The sequence below is a fragment of the Phoxinus phoxinus genome (assembly GCF_949152265.1).
Source record: "Phoxinus phoxinus genome assembly, chromosome: 22".
Classification (NCBI taxonomy): domain Eukaryota; kingdom Metazoa; phylum Chordata; class Actinopteri; order Cypriniformes; family Leuciscidae; genus Phoxinus; species Phoxinus phoxinus.
Genome location: NC_136897.1, coordinates 19,696,943 through 19,718,911, shown reverse-complemented (window position 1 = coordinate 19,718,911; position 21,969 = coordinate 19,696,943). Strand labels below are relative to the sequence as shown.

The window sequence follows — 21,969 nt, the reverse complement described above, 5'->3', positions numbered from 1 at the left end:
ACAGAAATTGTGCAATTTATGAATGATTTCAAGCAGTGCAGAACTTTTTGAGGAATTATGCCGTTGAAGATTCCTTGTCGGCCTGCAATTTCTACAATGTGTGGTCGTTGGGTGGTCAATGACACATTAAATATTGTCTGTGTTTGAGTAGGGCTATTCAAGATAAACTGTCATAAATTGAATTCATTTGGAAAATTTGGATCAGTAACAAAGTGTATAAAACAGTGAAAGGAAAATTAGGGGTGTGGATATTTTTATACAGGTGGCTAAAATTACTAAAAAATGACTAAAGTCTTATAAATGAATCAGTGAATCATTCACTCAAACGATTCGTTCAAAACACTGATTCATTCTGGAACCAAACAAGAGACTCATTTAATCATTCGTTAAACCAATTTGTTAAAAAATTGGTTAATTCTTTCTATGTCTGCCTTATAAAGAAATGGCAGTATGCAATTCTGTCACTGATACATTAAGCGATAAGTGATGTACGTTTTTAGAAATGAGTCATTGATTCATTCACTGACTGGCTGCCTCCGAAATCATAGCGTAGGCTACTCTCTACTTATTTGAATAAGAAATGACCTCACAACTGCTAAAACAAATATGTTTTATATGAATGTGTGTAGTATGAATGTAATCTGAACATACATTCGCCATGTTGTCATATCATATGATATTCCAGCGTCAGACGCGTGCGTCACTGCCATTTCGTAAAGTGTCCATCGTATGCACACTTCAGGTGACTATACTTTTGGAAGAAGTAGGTCATCTGGATACTTTTTGCCTTCTCTTTTATGAGTACTGGGAATTCGGACATACTTCTTTTGTCACATACTGTTTTACGCCTATATCGTAGGGAGGTATGCGAAATCAGATGCAGCCAACCTCTGACTGAGTCATTGATTCATTGACTCAACTGATTCGTAAAAAAAAAAACGCTGAGTCGTTTGTCTAAACATTTCACGAAATGTTCCAAAAAGGTAAATTAGTAAATAGACAAACCCAATATATCTATATTTTGAATTTGTTTTTAGTTTTGTTAGTTGGATTCCAACATATTCTGTTTCCGTCATCACTGCCATTCAGACAGATTTATGAAAGCGGACATAAACAGATAGAAGACTCCCTTGTTCTGATGTTAGTCAGTCAGTCAGCTTGTCAATGCCAATATCCAGAGCAATTAAGAACCATGCTTTAATGCTGACACGAGGACCATGGGAAGGTCATCTGAGGGGAACTGGTGTCTAACTCCAAGGCTTTTGAAGAACAACACTTATCAATCTGGAGTGACCAGGCACTGATGAAAGCCTTCTATTTGACCCTGCTCGCCACGCACAGGTAATGATCCCGTCTTTTATCTTCAGATACCCGTTTTGGATTATAGGGTGGCTCGGTGTGAGTACCAGCTTCCTACACACTCGGACACAGAAACCGCCTCTGTGCAAGTGCAATTCAATTTCATTTAATTACTACCTCTTTAAGTTCTTATTGACTGAGCTCGGATGGTTTACTAGTTTCAATTGATTGAAAGCAAGGATGGAGAACAGTAAGCTTCAAGGGTGAAAAGAAGTAAATTGTGAAGATGAAAGCACGCAGATTAAAGATGTAAATTTCAAAGAATCAAAACAGATGCTGCTGAAGGGCATTTGAATAGCACAGTAAATTATCCACTTCAGTAATTAACTTGCATTTTTGGCACAAGAACGACAGCACTTGCAGATCTCAGTTAGCCTATATGCATTTACATAACAGTTTTCTTTTTCGGTAGGGAGGTTTGACGTTCGTTTTTAGTGGATAACAAAATTAATTAGCCTATCCCAAATCTTAAAGCTGACAGTTATACGATTTCAGAGTGGCAAAGCATTCATATAAAGATTTCACTTTTATGTTGTGCAGGGACTTTTCAGCGTATATTCAACTTGTGTGTGTTTATACATCCTTGGCTTGAAAGACTGTCAGTCTTTTTTTATTGGATTTAGATGGATGATAACAACGCGTGTTATACAGTGTATATATATATATATATATATATATATATATATATATATATATATATATATATATATATATATATACTGTATATAAACAAACTTTTATGTTAGATGCGATTAATCGATTTGACAGCACTAATAAAAAATTATATTTTGTTCAAACTTCAGAACAAACTGATGAATCTGTGCACTTGTGTTTTTTAAAAATGTACACACACACACACACACACGCACGCACGCACACACACACTCTCTCTCTCTCTCTCTCTCTAGATAAATTACCGTAATATTTAAAATGAATGAAATAATAACAAAAATTACACTGGTTTACAGTGACGCTAATTTTTTTAAACATTTCTACATACTTTTTACTGCCCAAAGTGAAATCAGAGACTATGGTGAATCATCAAGACTTTGTGTGAATATTATCAGAAGGTTCATAACTTCCTGTGAGCATCTTTATCAATAGCCAATGTGTCTCTCAGTGGCTTCCCCACCTTGGGCTGAACACTTGCTTTCCAAAAACACAATAATGTATATTTAGCCTCACTGATAAGCATGAAGAGGGAAGACGATAATCTGTAAGGAGCAGCATGCACACTCCCGAGTGTGTGTAGGACGGCATCTCAATGGGCGGAAGTGTTTGAGCCTCGACCGTCGACAGGGAGGACAGGGCCACCCGCACAACACCATCAAATGCAGCTCGTTGCAACTGCTCTATAACTGTAAGAGTGATAAATGCATCTCATTGAAATACATCAACAATAGTCCAGCTAACAGGGAAAGTTCTAAGAACTTTGGCTAACATTCTGTCGAGGTTCTCTTAAAGTTATGAACGAACACTTTCCAGTAACATTAAAAGAACATTGTTTAAAGTTATGTGTTCTTAAAACATTATCAATCGTGGAGTGTTTTTCTGACTTGTTTTAGTTGGATGTTCGTCTAACTAACTTATTTAAATGTTACTATATACTTGTTTTAAAAATGTTCAGAGTACATTCAAAAGTAACATTCCCACAATGTTTGCAAATGATAAAATTAACGTTCCCTTAACGTTTTCTCTAACGTTTGCAATAAACAAGAAAAAGTTTTTAAAGCATTTTAAAAACTGGACATTTTGAACATTCAGTATTTTTGTTATCTGGGACAGAATTGTGTTATTTAGTCACTTTTGTTAAAGTCATTCTATATAGCCTGTTAACTGTGTGTCCCAGTAGCAGGACACTTGACACACCTTTTTTATTCCCTATCAGATATATTAGAATAAGAATAATTTGAAAGCTTAAACACCTTAAATTCATCCTCTGAAAACAGTTTTGAAATTGGACATTGCATTAACCATGGAAATGGTACTTACAATATTTATAGCAGGCTCATTTTCTTGTGATATTAACTTTAAATTTGAAACACAACTTGATTAGACATGACTTTGCTATTCAATTATCCACATTATTTAAAAAAAAAAATCTATTTTGTGTAAAATAAAAATGTTTAGTTCAGTGCATTTACACAGTAAATTTAAACTTCTAGAACCTTCTTACACTTTCATTTTTTGAAACTGCTTTCACTCCTGCAATAATCTTTTGAGTGTTTATTTAAAAAAAGACAAACCTTAGGCCTGCATTCCAAAGCTTTCATAATTAACAACTATTTAATATCAGATATATGCTCAAAAAGGGGGGTGACATTTAAACGGATAGTTCACCCAAAAAATTTAAATTTACATTTTTGGGTGAACTATCCCTTTAACAGGTTAATTAGACATGCCAGGCAATATGAAGTATAAATATGCTCTCGACAGCAATTACTATTCCTGACTAACTTCTACAATCATCCTGGTTTCACAGACAGGGTTTAGATTAAGCCAGGATTAGGCCATAGTTCAATCAGGACATTTAGGTAGCTTTTATAAATGTGCCTTAGAAGAAAAAAACACATTACTGATGTGCATCTTCAGACAAAACAATGGCACTGACATATTTTAAGTTATGTCAATGCTTTTAGTTAAAATAGCTCAAACATGCATTTTGGTCTGGGACTAGGCCTAAGCCTTGTCTGTGAAAAAGGGTGATAGTGTTTTTTTTAACAGGCTAGGGTAAGTGATTTATGCTGTGCTGTTGAGCTGACGAATCGTATCATTCATCCCACTTGCAGCCAGAGGTTATCGGTAGGGATGTACTACATACAGGACCGTGCTGCCGGCTTTGAACAACGCACGCCCTTTTCCGATTGCTACACAATGAAAGGCAGGGTTGAGAGGCCTCCAGGGTGCGACACAAAATGATAGCGCTGAGGTCTGATGAGAATTGTGATGGAAAGCACAATGAGAGGAGTAAAGAGCAAAGCACCTCGACTCGGCTGTTCCAAAAGCCAAAAACAGCTCACCTTTTCAATACAAGTGCCAACTCATAATATAGAGTTGTTTTTGGTCTTTAGGCCATTTCCTAATATTAAATGCTGTTTGCAACTCATTTTACTTCTGTTATGTGACATATTTCTGAGCGAAACAGGATATTTCATGAGAAAATGTATGGGGTGGGACTTCATCTATTGGGAATTGATTGGATTGTGCAAAGTGGCTTTTACCAGAATGCAACCAAACCGAATGAGAATCTGCTAAAATAATGGCTAAGATTGGCTCTTGATTAACATTCTCAAAATCCATCGAAGAAAGGTCCTTTCAGAGGAACAGCAAGTTATTACTCTTTGATTAAAAGATTGCAAGCATGCTTTTTTCTTATTAACATGGATTAATACCGTAAATAGGGTCAGATTTGATTTCATGTTCACTTTAAATGCAAGTGATTGAACAATAAAATGCTTCATTAGTAGTGCAATCATAAAATTCGATGATGGTTTATAGCTTCAGAAAGCAAAGGGAGCCTCAGGCCACAAGCTAGAGTTCCTCTTCTCACCACTAGGAGGCAATCTCGAACTTTTCATGAAATAAACAGAAGTGACAAAACATTTCAAGCTATCACTAAAATACTAATAAAAGGATTGGTGTTGCTTTATTGAAGAATCGAATCGACTAAGGCAGATAATATACACTGCATTAATATACTGATGCATTTGGTTGTTTCCATGAATTGAACGAGCATGAAACACTTTTATGTTGATACCGAATGCTTCTTAATTGTGTCATAATTTCAGATATGCTGTGCATGAATGTTTATCGAGATGATTTTATGCTTTTACCCTGAGATGAATTTTCAAGACAGTAATACATCAAAATAGGTACAGTATTACAAAGTAAAGACATACAAAATGATGTATAACAATGAAACATTCTCAGTGCTGCTTTGGAGCTCACACACTCTTCATGTATGCGTGTCAAACATTTCCAAAACGGTAAATTAGCACCAAGAGCTATGAAGGGAGCGCATATGAAACAAACATTTGAAATAATAATAACAATCATACACCTTTTTAATTGCTAGTGTTTAACAATGATTACAGACATGATCGCACGATGTTATCTTTCGCAGGCTGGTGGGCTCTGAACTGAGGTAGGCCTACTCATGTGAATTATCACGGATACGTTTTCAAATACGGTTATCAGCTGTGAAATTATTAGACGTTTAATTGGCACAGCACTTGAATGGCCTACGGAGGAATTGTGACAGCCATTACAAATGTGTAACTCTACCTCAGCTCTATTCTGCCAACCCCCGAGGAGAAACATTGTGTTGTTAGAAAAGTAATGAAGTGCTATAAAAAGCAGTTTAAGGCAATCAAGATAAATTGGTACAGTATAAATGGCATTCGGTGTGGAGTACTTTCAATACTAGGACTTTTAAAAGCCAAATGTTTCTGTCAGTCTCTTTATGTACTCCATCCTGTTTGTTCTCACTCTACTCAAAACAAGCGGTTGGATCCCATTGGGAGAGTCCCATCAAAGTCTCTCTAAGCAAAATCCGTTAGGCAAACGGAAGCCTAAAGATCTGCCAGATGACAAACATTTTCAAGGCAGAGGCTTGAAGCTCGAGTTTAGCACCATGCGAAATCAAAGGCGTCACTAGGCGAGCACATCACATGGAGTTTGTTGTGATGAACACGTAGATGCGGGCCAGGAAAGTTGTGAAAGTTCCTTGACGCAGCAGCTTCATTTCCACGTCGATGAGGAAGTCCCGTGGCTCCCGCACCTGCCGGTTCAGGTACACGGCGCCCGTGAAGCTGTTGAGCTTCCGCGTGCTGAAGTAGCCTTCCTCGTTTCCGCGAGGGATGCTGATGATGATGTTGTCGCCCGAGTAGGCGGGCGAGGGTCCGATGCGGAAGATCTGTGCTGGGATGATGATGTTGGTCTGGAAGCTCAGTTGGTAGTATGTGACGCGTAATGGCATAGTCTGGCATTGCTGGGGGTTGGGGCAACTCGTTCGCTCGCAGCGTCTAAAAACATGGGAGAGGTGACAGTTTTGGTCCATAGAATGTGTAAGAATTTGTTCTGCAAAGACCCTGGCCGAAATTGTGTTTTAAAGTCAAATATCTTAAATGGCTCTTATGACATTAACAGACACTTCTAAAGGGATAGTTTAACTAATAATGAAAATTCTCATGTTGGTTCAAACCTGTTAAGACTTATACTTTCTTCTGTGGAACATACAAGATGATATTGAAAAATGTGTCTATCCAAAGTCAACGCCCAGCAAGCAATAGGCGTCATTTCACCGGCTAGGTTAACTATAGACCTGATATAGTCCGGCTATGAGTAACACACTTCTAGCCAAAATAACCTTGAATTTTGGTTACATTTGCCCAAATAACTTGTGAGATGTATGATATTCCATAATGTAAGCACAGTCAACAGTGATTACAAGCTGTTTGGTTTCATTTCTTCACTCATTTCATTTCTTTGTTATCTAATTGATGACTAGTCGATGGGCGATGGTTTGACGTCTATTAAATTTTCACTGACAGCCCATATTTTGCCTAGACGTCAGGGCTGTGTTTGGACGGCTATTAGACGTCTTTTAAATGCAAAATTGCTTGCTGGGTGGGATCCAATGTTGTTTTGGTTAATGTTGTTTTGTTTTGTTTTGTAGTAACAGCAATGTAAATTTGTAAACCTCATTGAGTTATATTGTATGGACAGTAAACATTATTCAAAATATTTTCTTTTTTGTTTCACAGAAGAAAGAAAGACATTGGAGTGACAATGGTGAGAAGAAAAGACATGTTTACAAAATAAGGTCACTGCTACAGAACCAAACAAAACAAAACCAAACAAAACAAATAAACAAGAAACAAAATACAAAGCAAAACAAAACAAATAATTTAGCACAATATAAAACAACAACATAACGTAACAAAACAGCAACATAAAACATGTAACAAAACAAAGAAAATCATTGGAAAGACATAGGGGTAAGTAAATGTTGACAGCATTTCCATTTTTGAGTTAAGTATCCCTTTAGCTTGAACGGTGAATGATATCTCAAACTGTGTGGATGATTGTAGAGAGCTGTGCTGTTACATATCTAAATGACCAGATTTGTGATTTTGGGCTTTTTAAAAATTTGGATCAATAAGAACCATCAAGCAACCGATAAACAGCATAAAACACCTGATAACATGAACGTCTCGTTCCACAGATTAACTAAATATGTTGTGCAGCATGACATACAAAAATAACAGAGTGATACGGTGTCCTAAAATAACCCTGCACGACCCATATGTACAGTTTCCCCGTAGGTGTTTTTGCCCCTGCTGACTCCTCTGGGCTGGTAATCTCGGATATAGCAGTGAATCTCAGGAGGGCTGATGGTGAGCAGTGGGAGTTCCCACCAATCAGAGTTCTTGCTGACACTGGCCAGACGTGTGTGTTTGAACTACAGCCTAATCAAAGCAATCTGGCTTCATTCCATTTTCTTAGCAGAAACCATGATATGTAAGGTGCCAGCATCAATTCAGATGACACACAGATGCTACAATGAATGTATTGATGCTCTAAGCAGTGCAAATGTACTGATCCAGTATATGTGCATGTGCATTTGTATGATTTCTAGCTTCACCATTATGCAGTTTATTTCTTGATAAATGCTGACAGATCCTATATTCTGCAGTACGCAGTGTGAAACTTCTGATTACTATGGTAAGTTGGATAGCAGGTTCACTGATCGAGCCCACATGTGATCTGCATGATAAATGTGATCGGTAAAGAAATGCTTACGTGTCCGACACTCTCCTGTAGTTGTCTGGACATGCAAATGACAGGCAACGGAAGCCTCCCTGGATGTTGAAACAGGTCTGGGAAGAAGAGCAATTGTGCGATCCAATGGCACATTCATCAATATCTGTGAACGAAAGGGAAGACAAGAGCTAAATAGATTGAGTCGGTAAGAATTGAGGCCTCTGAGACTGCTTAAAACTTTCATTCCATTACTCCTTTCCTAAATGTTCTTTATCGTTCTTTCTTCTTACATAAAAAAGGAGTAAATGGAAATTCAATAGTGAATCAAACTATTAGACTTTGTAAGATTTTGATTACATAAATGAATATCTAAATGGCAGCACGCATTAAATTGTACCCGTTCTCAGTCAATGCTAGCAGGGTTGTCAGGGGGGCGACTGATGTGTGCGGTGACTAACCGCCAGGCTTCATTCTGCTAGGAGTCAATTTTGGCCCCTCCAGAAGTAATTAATTATGCATCTCATTTTACAAAAGCAAAGTCCTCGTTACAGCTCGCCGGCTCCAATTCGCAGACTAATTCGTTTGGTGCAGGCTAGCGCTAACCTCCGGGAGCATGTACAGGCTCTTCTTCACCTCTCATCGACTTTCCTATCTTGAGAGCCTGAGGGAGTTTCGTCAATTTCGTGATCTTTCAGAGAGTGATGGAGGACACCAAGCAGCGCTGTGTTGAACCTGAGGTTAGCGCCTCGCAACTCAATGTGCCAATTAGAGAAATTAAAGCTTGAAATTGAGTTTGTATCATTTGGCTTTGGAAAGGTGTTGGGTAGAATATGAACCAGAGTTTAAAGGGATTGTTCACCCAAAAATTATATATATATATATATATATATATATATATATATATATATATATATATATATATATATATATATATACACACATAAACAGAATTTAACATTTGAAGTGGATCAAAAAAGTTCATCAAAGTTGTCCAAGACCGGGTAGTGTTTAAAATTCATGTATAACTTTGATGAAAGGTTTTGATCCACTTCAAATGTTGATTACTGTATATGTATGTATGTATGTATGTATGTATGTATGTATGTATGTATGTATGTATGTATGTATGTATGTATGTATCTATGTATGTATGTATGTATGTATGTATCTATGTATCTATGTATGTATGTATCTATGTATCTATGTATCTATGTACTATCTATCTATCTATCTATCTATGTACTATCTATCTATCTATCTATCTATCTATCTATCTATCTATCTATCTATCTATCTATCTATCTATCTATCTATCTATCTATCTATCTATCTATCTATCCATCATAATGCATTACTTTTAAAAGTAACTTTCCCCAACACTGAACATAACATAATAGAAAAAAAACAACATAAGATAAAACTAAAAAATAATACAGCATACCATGACATAACATAAAACAACATAATACAACAAAACATAAAACATAACATGTTAAGATACATCCTGAACATTTGGTCTAATGCTTTGTGCTTTTATTTAATTAAATCGAAGACTTAAATGTAATATGATAAACGTATATATCTCTTTAGTGTTACCTTGACAGGTGCGTCCATTAGGTGACATGGAGTAACCATGGGGAGGGCAGGCACATTTGTAGCTACCTGGGACATTCACACACTGGAATGCACAGAGGTTTCCAATGCTCTGTGAGCACTCGTCGATATCTAGAGAACAAACAAGAGCATCTTTATCAGTGAGAAACTAACTATTTATAAAGAAAATCTCTACAAACCACAGTGAGAAGATGTGACCTTTACCCAGGAAGATTTGTGTTTAAGAAAATATGCCAAGAACACACTAATTGCTATAATAATATGGAAATAAAGCATCCTTATTAAAAGATTCAAGACATTATCGATCCAATATCCCCATCAGAGGAAAACATCACATCATCCCCTTACTGTAATCAACATACTGTATAATGTGACTGTGTCCTTGTGTTTAACCCTTAATGGGTGTGAAATGGATGGCAAGCAAAGCGGTACACAATCACAACAGACTGGGCCATCTGACCAATCAGAACAGACTAGGCTCTCAGAAAGGAGGGGTTTAGGGAGATCGGATTCTTGATCAAACCGTTTTAGACAATGTGAGGAAGGAAGTTAGGGTACAATGTAGAATATTATTAGAAATTCAAATGTGTTTTTGACACTTGGATGCATGTAGGCATACAGTAGGAGAACCTTTAAAATATCATAATAGGGCACTTGAATCGATTTCCTACCTTGAGGACATTGATAACACCTTACCTTCACACGTGTGCCCGTCCTCTTTCAGGTAGTAGCCCATTCGGCAGTAACACTGGTAAGAGCCATAGATGTTTGCACACTCCTGACTGCATGGATTGTTGTCACATTCATTAACATCTATGAGAGAACACAGAAAACGAGTTTTTGGATTACAAAATATTTGTGTGTGTAGTGGAGTCCAAAAATCTGAGACCCCATTGAAAATCTGGTAAATCTAATTAAAACCTGGAAATAATTTTTAGGCAGATGTAATTCTGCACTATTTCTAGGTCACTAATTCAATTAATTTGTGATGTAAACTCTATGTACAAACGGTCTGATGTTCTACAATTCTACAGTCATGCTTGAGAACTTGATCAAACTTGATCAGATTTCAGCTTTTTCAGTTTTCAAATTAAATGCTATAAAATTGTATTGTATTATACTATTGTATTAAATCACTATACACACTAGCGTGCGGCTGCAATCTAATAATTTAGATCTTTTTTTTTTTTTTGCCACAGAACAGCAATTGCAAGTACGTTTTCTGTCATCTTTGCAGGAATGTGATAAAAAGATTCAACAAAGGAACATTTATCCTTAGCAACATTCTGAATGTAAATAACAGGCACAACAATGGCGGTATAATATATTATGGCTTTTTCGAATACCTCACAGTCCACACTACAGTCCACTCGCCAGAGGTCATCCGGGCACTATTTGTCTACTCTTTTATGAGTACTCAGACATACTGTTTTTCGCCTATTAGTAGGGAAGAATGTGATCCCCGTTCACACTGTGAAACGTTCAGGCAGGTGTTTAGAAGCTAGTTGGTGTTACACTGTCCTCCAGCAAATCCAGATGCAATAAGGCCAGCCACAAAAATAACTGTCTAGTTCATTGCTAATTTCTCACTGCGTGTCTTTAGTAAATCCTGACAGTAGTTTTTTAATGCCAAAAGAGGGTTTGTGCTGTTTGAGCTGTTACTAAATCCGGCCCTAATTCTGCGAAATGACACATGGAGTGTATTATTTATTTTAATACTGTTGCCCCTTTGAAACCAAACTAAAAGTTACCTCATGAATTGTTTCTCAGGCTGTCACCCGCCAAGTCCTTGAAATAAACTCTGAATACCTATATGGATCTGTCCATATATTGGGACTGGTAAATAAAAGAAGTGTCAAACACACCGGCTGACAGCTCAACTCATCTTTTTTTGTTTTTAGCTCTCTGCCTCATTTTAATTGGAAAGAGAGAACATTCATACTGTCAGAGCACAACACATTCTTTGTAGGTAGACTGATCCGTGTTCAATTCTGCTAGTGCAAATGGATGTACCTTCGCAGTTCTTGCCATCAAAGGCCAGGGAGAAGCCTGTGGTACAGGAGCACTGGAAGGATCCCGGCGTGTTATCACAGGTCTGGGCGCACAGGCGACCAGGGTACCGCCAACACTCATTTACATCTGCCAGCACAAAAAGATGCAGAGAACTGCATTAGTTTACAAACATCCTGTAGTCTGAGGAGCATCTCTCTCTCTTTCTCCATCCGTCTTTCTCATTGCCTTGCTGTCCTCTTTCACTCCTCTATAGGAGCAGAAGGGATACAAGATTAGGATAACCTGCATGCTCTCTGGAGCATGAGCTGCTGTCAGCTTCATCTATATGCATGCTATTAGTCTGGCTAACCACAGAGAAAATGACGTCCTTTGGGTAATTCAGTCACAGTATCCAAACTGTTTTTAAAGCCTTCAAGTGCTTCATTTTGCAGCTGTGGTTTTAGATACTTGAATGTGTTTGAGGTCAGAAGATGAAAGTGTCATTTTTAAAATGCTAAAATTCTTCCTCCTATTCTATACTTCATCCTCTACTCTTCTCCCCCATTGTGACGTATATCTGAAGTGGGTTCTTGAAGAAGAAAAAATGTAGGGTGGGACTTGATTTTGTCCATTGTGATTTGATTGGATCGTTGTGGTTTGCTATTGCTGTGATCTCAAGTGATTGACAGCTTGTCCCGCCCTCGCAAGTTGCTGCAAGAGGGAGGGGAAGATATTTTGATTAAATATAATGAGGAGGATATTTAAAAAAAGAATGATATGCAAGTGTAACGGAGGCCAGCTAGTAAGAGCTGTGCAAGTAAAGGACCGGGTATACTTAAGTTTTCGTGTTCCGCTCTGTGTCGGTCAGTGTGCAGACCGCTGCGAGACGCGGATGGCCAAAGTATACTCACTACGCACTAGTGACTGATGATAGAGACAGTTAGCGTGCTCACCTTCCATGCCAGATATGCCACAAAATATTCCACAAAAATATGACTGTTTTCATTGTGACTTACTGCATAGCATATTGTAAGGTCTGAAAGTGAAGTTTTGTTCTGCAAGCCTACTGTGTGCACTTGCTAATCTGAACAAAGATGTGTTTTGGCTGTGTACTTGTTGTGTGTGTCAGTGTATGTGTTGATACGCACCCACACAGAGCTGGCGAATGTTGTCGTACTGGTAGCCGGTTTGGCAGTCACAGCGGTAGCTGCCGGGTAGGTTGTGACAGATTTGGCCCTCTCCACAGCGGTGGGTGCCCGTCTGACATTCATCCACATCTGCAGGTCACATTCAGAAGTCTTACTAGTTCTTGTAGAATTTAGAAGTCCAGTTAGTTTTATACCAACAGAAATTATATATGAATAATGTAATAAGTTTTGGGTCAGTAAGTTTGTATATTTTTGAAAGAAGTCTTACGCTCACCAAGACTACATTTATTTGATCAAAAATACAGTGAAAATAGTAATATTGTACAATATTAGTATTAAATACCAGTTTTTCTTATTTGGAATATATTTTAAAATGGAATTTATTCCTGTGATGTCAAAACTGATTTTTTCAGCATCTTTACTCCAGTCTTCAGTATCCGTGATCCTTCAGAAATCATTCTATATGCGGATTTGCTGCTCAAGAAACATTTCTTATGATAAATTTGGAAAAGAGATGGACTGCTTAATATTTTAGTAGAAACTGTTGTAAAAAAACAACTGGATTTTTTGATGAAAACAAAATTCAAAAGAGCATTCATTTGAAATAGAAATATTTTGTAACATAAATGTATTTACTGTCACTTTTGATCAGTTTAATGAATCTTTGGTGAATAAAATTATTAATTTCCTAATATATAATAGGGCTAATGTTATAACAATCTATAAAACTAAAAACACACAGTTTTATGAAAGGGTTAGGTGTAATGTTAGGGTATGAGAAGCATGTATTTGTATATGTCCTTACCAACACATCGTGCTCCATCAGGGCTGGAATGGTAACCCGTACTGCACATGATAATCTTGTGCTGACAGGTGTAAGAGCCCACAGTATTTATGCAGTTAAAGCCAGTCGTACATGGTTCTCTCACACTACTGCATTCATCAATGTCTACAATAAAGTGAGAGAGCATGAAAGTGATTTAAAAAAAAGGCACAACTTTTCAAAAGTGTGTTCACTTAATGGGATTGTCATTTGTGTTTTTCAGATTTTCAAACAGTGACAGTTTGGTATTCTTCATGCATCTGTCCTCTAGGGGGCACCGAGAGACTCTAAAGGTGTCTCTGCCTTGTCTTACCGATGCAGTTGCCGTGTGAGTCTTGAGTGAATCCTGTGAGGCAGCGTTGCTTCGGGTTACACGTGAACGAGCCGTCAGTATTCTGACACTGGAAGCCCATTCCACAGTTATGAGTTCGCACAACACACTCATCGATGTCTAGAAGAGAAAGAGAGCAGATGTCAAACAGGCCAGTGGTTCGGACAGCTAGACGCCACCCAGTCGGGTTCCTGTACTGATAGATTTGTTTAGCTTTGAGACTGATGCTGTTAGAAGGTCTAAACAAATGAAGTTACCTCTCATAAAGACTTCAAGAAAATCTGTAAATCTCACCAAATTTGGCAAGCACAGAAGCATAATGAATAGACGGGCGTCATCTGAGACATTTGGGTTTGGACAGAGATCACAACATCCTCAATTACAAGTCAGAACTTCACAGTAGGTGGCACTGTGGCTCAATAACAGGCTGGGAAAGCATGCACACACATTTCAAGGCAGCTGGTCTCACGAAACCAAACCCTAGTTTCTCCACAGTCAACACTTGCATGGAATTAAACTGAACTCAAATTCATTAAAAGAATCATAAGAGTGATCCATTCGGGAATAGTCGTGCTGATGTTTTGATTCACAAAATAGAATCAGCTCATTGAGTCATTTGTTAATGAATTAGACTGCACTGATCATGCTGTATGTTTCTGATTCACTAGAAGAACTGTCTCATAATGAGTCTTTTGTTTATGAATCGGACTGCACTGGTCACACTGTGTGTTTTTGACTCACTAGAAGAACTGGCTCATAATGAGTCATTTGTTTATGAATCGGACTGCTCTGCATGTTGTATGTTTTTGAATCACTAAAAAGAACCAGCTCATAAGAGTAATTTGTTGGTTAACCACTAGTCGTATTGCAAGTTATTTTTGCATGCAGCCCAAGGACAGAAAGATTTTTCTTAACATTATTTCACAGTAGGCCTACACCATTTTTAATTGCATTACATTCAATGCATTCAAAACGCAGGTAAATATAGTACCATTACCTAAGCAATATGATACTTAACAAAAATATGTTCTGTGAACGTTGTTAAAGTTCCCATTAAGGGGATTCACCCAATAATGACAATTCTGTGATTAATTACTCACCCTCACGTCGTTCCAAACCCGTAAGACTTTTGTTCATCTTCAGAACACAAATGAAGATTTTTGATGAAATCTGAGAGATTTCTGTCCCTCCATTGACAGCTACCCAACTACCACATTGCCGCTTCAAAAAGATCATAAAGAGATCGTAAAACTAATCTATATGAATTGAGTGGTTTAGTCCAAATTTTCTGAAGAGACTCAATAGCTTTAAATGATGAACAGATTGAATTTAGGCTTTTATTAACATATAAACATTCATCAATTCTCACACATCAGTTGTGGTAAATGGAAGCTCAAGCATGTTCGCTTGACGGTTTTTTCTCAGCAGGTTCGGTTGAGATTCTGTTTAACTTCGCTGATCAACAACTACATTATTTCTGAATGTTCTCTTAACGTCCAAAACGTCTACTTTTTTTAATGATAAAAAAAAAAAAATCTTAATTATGCGAATGTTAAGGGAACATTCCCTTTTATCATTCTTCAAACATTATGGGATTTTTACTCTTGAATGTTCTCTGAACATTCTGAAGTAGTAACATTTAAAAATGTTAGACAAACATCCAATTATGCTTTTATCATCCAAGTTCGCTTTTAGAACATTATTAAAGACCTGATGTCTTTGACTGAATGTGTTATTCATGTTACTGGAAGAATGTTTGTTCATAACTTTGAGAGAATTTTGCCAGAACATTAGAGACTGAGAACATTTCCTGTTACCTGGGAACCCATATATGGATATTGGTGAGCCTTTAATTTCAAGTTAAGGTGGTCTTTCAAAATCCTACAGTTGCACTGTAGTAACAGAGTATGAATTATCAACTGTCCAAAGCCTGCTATTAGTTAAAATCCATTATTGCTATTCCATCACTTATAATGATAATTATCCCTCCACACTTATTAGAATGCACTGGGCCATGTCCTGACAAGAATCAGAGACTCTTGCTAAGTTTTCTCGGTTCAAAGGCAATGGTTAGATGTGTCTAAGCATCTGCTTTGTGTAAAAAAACAGAGTGCGGGATGCTTTAGATGTTAGCAAGCAAGCGCCCGAGGCAATCAGCTGTGGCCTCTTTCGAACTGCAAAGGCCTGCTAAAAAAAATCACATTTTACTGCACAGATTGATGCATGGTTTCTGGTTGTTCTCTGCAGCAGTGATGGTGGTGTTTAGATGATGAAGACACTGGTCTGAGATCTGTGGAGTAATGTGGGCTAGAGGACCATGACAAGGATAGAAGACCGTTTGTTATTGATTCTGTCCATATGCATCACTGGGCAGCTCTGATAGTTGGGGAAGAGTTGGACTGCTGCCATGTTTCTGCTGATTTGATCTCACATAAAAGCAAAGTTCACGTAGACATAACTCTCAGTGTATTTTAATTAATACAACAATGCTCTGTGGACTTTTAGTGAAATTAAAGCTTAAGGGCCATTCACATAGAACGCATTTTTGCAGTTAAAAAGGTAAGACGCAGGTCAGTGGAACAAAAAATTTGTTTTTTAAACGTTCTTTTAACTTGAGTGCCACGTTTTTATAACACCGTGTCGTGTGTGACGCTAAGAAAGATGCAAGACGTGAGCACAATGGTCAAACACGTCCATCTAGCGATTCATTTTTGTGCCACTTGCATCATCAAATATACAAATAATGTTTGTTTTCAAGCACTCCTCCATTTGTCATTGGTCAGACAAATTCACACCATTGCTTAAACAAATGATGTTTACCTTTATGTCTGAATTTAAATTAGAGAAGATATTTTGAAGAATGTCAGTAACAAACAGTAGATGGGCCCCATTTTTTCCATACTATAAAAGTCAATGGGGCCCATCAATTGTTTGGTTACCCATATTCTACAAAATATCTTCTTTTGTGTTCAACAGAAATTTTATTATTCATACAGGTTTGGAACAACGTGAGGGTGAGTAAATGATGATAGAATTTTACATTTTGGGTGAACTACCCCTTTAAAAGGAACACGCCGACTTTTTGGGACTTTAGCTTATTCACCGTATCCCCCAGAGTTAATAACAAGGTCACATGAGACAGCCATCTTCTAACCGTATACACACTGGGAACTATATTCTCAGAAGGCGAAGCACCGCTACTTGGGCGGAGTGATTAGCGCAACACTCTGAGTGAACTCTCTGCTCCTCACCACGGGGCGTCTCAGAGGCTGCGAGCAAATCACTCCACAGAAGTAGCAGTGCTTCGCCTTCTGAGAATATAGTTCCCAGTATGTATACGGTTATAAGATGGCTGTGTCTCATGTGACCTTGTTATTTGTACACGCTGTGACTATACAAATTACAAAATGTAAATAGGAAAATGTTTGCGTTATTTTGTCACTTATTGGGAGCCGTATGCTAGCTGGAGCCGTTTACCTCCAGTCTTTGTGCTAAGCTAGGCTAGCGGTGGGTGCGTCAGACAGAGTTACGGCACGCACAGAGATGAAAAGGGTATGTATGGACTTATCTAACTCTGGGGGATACGGTGAATAAGCTAAAGTCTCAAAAAGTCGGCGTGTTCCTTTAAGCTTTAAATTAGGAAACCAAAATGATGTTGTGTGTATAAACATTTGCTTATACTCTAGCCCCAACCCACCTTCACACACTCCGCTCCTCAGCTGGTAACCGCTCGAACATGAGATCTGCCTCTCGCACACAAACCCTCCCACCGTGTTCAAGCAGCGCTCGTCTGCCTGGCAGGTGTGTGTGTTCGTCACACACTCGTTCACATCTGCAAAGCAAAAGTACAGCATTATTTTGCTGGGCTCAAAAGTATAACATCCTCACACAGTGCCAGGGACATAAATGAGGAGTTACATCAACAAAAGCCTGGAATGGAGAAGCTGAAGCTGGTGGAGAAGCAGGCAGGTGAGACAGCAGTGTAAAAAACATCCCATTGTGTGTTTTCATAAACCGAGGCACACGTCAGGCATTTTGCTTCATGTCTTGAGTTCTGGCACTGTGGCGAACTGTCAAGATCTTCGGTTGGCCAGATTTATTAAAGGCAATAACTCTGGACTATGTTGAAAAAAACAAGATTGGAAAGCAAGCACTACCCAGAGAGAGGATAAAAATAATTACTTGAAGCTTAGACAATGGCTGATTTGTGGCCCAAAAAAAGGATTCAATCTGTCATGTTATTGCCAGAGTAAATAATTTCAGGGGACTGGGTGGACATGTTTGTGCTTTCTTCTGGCCACATTAGGACAAAAGAGAAAAGAGCACATGGTACCTTATCTGTTCCACACAACAGCTGGTATCACCATAGAGAAAACTATGAATTTGAATGTTTCGAAGTTTTTTGGATGCCAAAGCATTGGATAATAACAGAATTCTACATTACGTCAACCCGAAGCACTTATATATTTGTATAATTAGTGATTGGTCTTGTCTTCCTGTATATTAAAGAGAAAGAGGAGAGATGGCTCACAAAAAACAGCTATACCTTCTTAACAAACATCTAAAGAACAACCTTAATAGGTTTGATTTACAAGTAAAAGTATTTTCTACAAAAGTAGTTCATTATTAAATATATTTAAACAGTATATTTTATAGTCAATATATACTTTTTACAATTTACAATATTTTACACCATTGCATAAAATGCGATGTTAAGCCATGTATAATTTTCCACCATATTTATAACTTACAGTTAACAGGTTTTTACTATAGTTTTTACTATAGCGCCCCCCCCCCCCCAAAATTAAAATTACAACACTTTTTTACAGTGTACATACCAAGAGATACATGACGCACACAGCTGTCCCTGAAATTAATATTCTGTCATCATTTATTCACCCTGATGGTCTAAACTTTTAAAAGATTTTAAAAGATAAAGCATGATGTGTGTGTGCGTGTGTGTGGTCAAGTATGGCAATACCAGAAATCTTTAACCTTGTGGGGACATGAGGAAATTGGCTTAAATCATACAGGTTTTGAATGACATAACTAAGCATAAGTAAATGGTGATAGAATTTTCATTTTTGAGTGGACCAGCCCTTGAAGGTTCACGCTTTAGTTACCAGGGAACCGAGATCACTCTCTATCTCTGTCTTTTTTTTAAAGGTTCCTGCATTCAAGTGCACATTATTTAGCCCCAAAAGGCACATAGAAAGCAGCTCTGACACCCTCTTGCACTCTGTCACAGATCCAGCACGGAAGTGTCAACAAGCTGCCTCATCAACATACATGAGCAGTGGCACTTATTCAAAAAATTTGCTTCATCATAACAATATGGTGAATTGCCTTCAAAATGTGGTACTCTGAAATGCATTAGAGGATATGCATGGGATGAATAATGAATTTTTGCAGACTGCAGGCAAAAGTGAGAGGGTTAGTGGTATTGCAAAGGGATGTGACTGCGGTGCATCAGGATTATGGTCTGTCAACATTATGTCTATATCAGATGTGCTGTTGAGACCGATAAGGGTTAAGATGAGAGGGTGATGATGACCGTCCAAGATGGTTGCAAGCTTGGGATCACCTTTTTGTCTCAATTCCTTTCTTATGAGTCAGTTTTGTTATTGTTACTAAAACTATTTAAAATCGAGTCATTAAAATAAATCTGAACAAAAATAAAATATTTAAATATTAGATGAATATATATATATATATTTTTTTTTAAATGTTGCCTTGGTAACTAACTGAAATACACAAGTTTAACCCTTGTTAAACCCTTGCTAAAGGAATGTTTGCAAGAATGCTTCGCCAATCTTCATTACATATTCGGGTCTTTAGCGACCCGGATCTACATCTAACACGGATGGATCTCTACCTGTCGCGATAATATAAAACTCTCCTGATATAAGAGGAACAATACAGAAGAATAAAATAAAGCATATTTTGTTACCCCTTTGGAGCTTGGAAGGGTTCAGTTTGAGCAAATGTTTTATACCATCATCACTGTCCTCGTCAGAGCTCATTTCCCAGTACATTCAACATCTGGCTCATATTCGCCATCTCAAACATATTCTCAAAACTATAATTTACAACATCTTCAGAACCAATATTTTGATTGCTGACAGCTTCTTCACCAGACACACCATCAAGTGACAGTGACACTAATATTTGATTGCGTTCGGTACTTGCTCTGCAGTAAATCGCTGAGCCATTTCAAGTTTTGCCTATGATAGTTCTTGTTCTCTGCCTGCCGTAATATGAGTGAAACGTCACTTCATCATTGTGTATCAGACATTGCCACCTTGTGGAATAAAGGTGAATTGAACTTATTCAGTCATCAAATATTAAATTATTGTTGTGCAGAAAAAAATATTTGCTACACTGTTACACACCTTGTTTGTCTTGTTATATTGTTTATAATGAATTGATTGAGGAACTCTAAGAAGGTTGATGTCTAACTTTAAAAAATGAATGAGGAGGAGGGTAGTAAAAGACCCCTCGGGTCACTAAAGGCATTTAAGGTTAAGTTGAAGTACTAAAATTACTAAACTGAAATTGCAGCTAAATACAAACATAAAAAAGAAAAATCTAATCCAAAATGTTAATAAAATGCTATAATAGTACAGTATATAATTAATACTTAAATAACTGATATGAGTTGACAACTGAACACGCACATTTGCATGTTCACTTTTGTACTTCTATGAGAGAACTAGGTAGTCACAAGTAACTGCATAAAAATGCATTAAAGTATTAAACAATCAAATAATAATAATAAATGCCACAGGTTCTCACGTGTATCATCAAACACAGCATGCTAGTTTAAACATGAGGGAGGCAAGATTTATTGATGAACAATCATTGATGAACTTTAATTTTTAGTAAACAGATGTCATGCGTGCTCATTATCATTTACTTCATTAATTTTGAACCACACAAAGCCATACAAACCTCTAAAAACATGAAATTGAGCAATAATCTTCAAAGCCTAAACGTTTCCGTATATAGCTACTCCAAAACATCACTGCAATTTGGTTTAGAGGCAGATCTAAAAAGCCCATTAACTACCTCAAGAATCAAACTACTGTAATAGACTGAGACATTTGTGTATGCTAACCACTAATGCCTTCTATGTTTTGGTTATGTCTGGAGGAAGGCAAAACAAATTCAACACGGCCCCACAGCTTCTGGTGAGAAGTCTGAGCAAACTCGACACCCATTATGCAACCACATGTATGTGAGCTGGTTATAAGAGCATGCTGATGAGCTTTCGGGTTTCTGTCTAGTGTGTTAGTGAGTGTTCATCTGGGCAAGCGATGGGCCAACAGTGTGCAATGAGCTGAAACGGTCCCACGGTACCAGTTGAAACCTCTTACCCACACAATCTCTATTCTGGTTGTGAATAAAGCCCTCATCGCACATCTCATTCAGCCGCACACACTGGTAGGAGCCCTCCCGGTTCACACACACCTGGTCCAGGGAGCAATTGTGTCTGCCGCTCGTGCACTCATTCACATCTACGGTACACATAACACTTTAGTTAAAGAGAAAAGGCACATGCTGAGATGCAAACACACACACATACTGTAACACAGACACCTCCACCATCATAGAGCCGTGCTAGCGTTTTACGAGGTGCGAGATCAGATTAGGTTTTGTTTCTAATAGTGAGGTTTGCTCTCAATTATTCAACCATTTTATTGTTGTTCGAAGTGGGTTTTCTTTGTGGCGAAATCGCATGCATGTGTGGCTTTATGAATCTATAACACTTAATGTTTACCACGTGAATACAGCTTATGAAGAGAAACAGATGCCAGAGAAACTCCAGGGAGGATATACATGCACAGTCTCGTGTTTTGAGCTTGCATTTGGAAGTGTAAATGTCGATCATAAATGGAATGAAAGTGAATACTAAAACATTTCATTAAAAAAAAAAA

The 21,969-nt window shown here is 37.7% G+C and overlaps 1 protein-coding gene across 2 annotated transcripts in view; it reads right to left on the bottom strand.

Moving 5' to 3' along the window:
- Positions 1–4,980: 4,980 nt before the first annotated feature.
- The window catches only part of fbln2 (fibulin 2), a 51,168-nt gene continuing 34,179 nt past the window's right edge, over positions 4,981–21,969 (bottom strand). Inside the window, exons 9-18 of one of the 2 annotated variants that reach the window (XM_079597100.1) lie at positions 21,409–21,549; positions 17,730–17,864; positions 14,015–14,152; positions 13,684–13,827; positions 12,879–13,007; positions 11,752–11,877; positions 10,435–10,551; positions 9,721–9,849; positions 8,164–8,287; positions 4,981–6,383 (exon numbers count right to left, since the gene is read on the bottom strand). In XM_079597100.1, coding sequence (XP_079453226.1) covers positions 6,026–6,383; positions 8,164–8,287; positions 9,721–9,849; positions 10,435–10,551; positions 11,752–11,877; positions 12,879–13,007; positions 13,684–13,827; positions 14,015–14,152; positions 17,730–17,864; positions 21,409–21,549 — 1,541 coding nt within the window. In that variant the 3' untranslated portion in view covers positions 4,981–6,025. The remainder of the gene's footprint in view (positions 6,384–8,163; positions 8,288–9,720; positions 9,850–10,434; positions 10,552–11,751; positions 11,878–12,878; positions 13,008–13,683; positions 13,828–14,014; positions 14,153–17,729; positions 17,865–21,408; positions 21,550–21,969) is intronic. The other variant, XM_079597101.1, reaches the window with a different exon arrangement.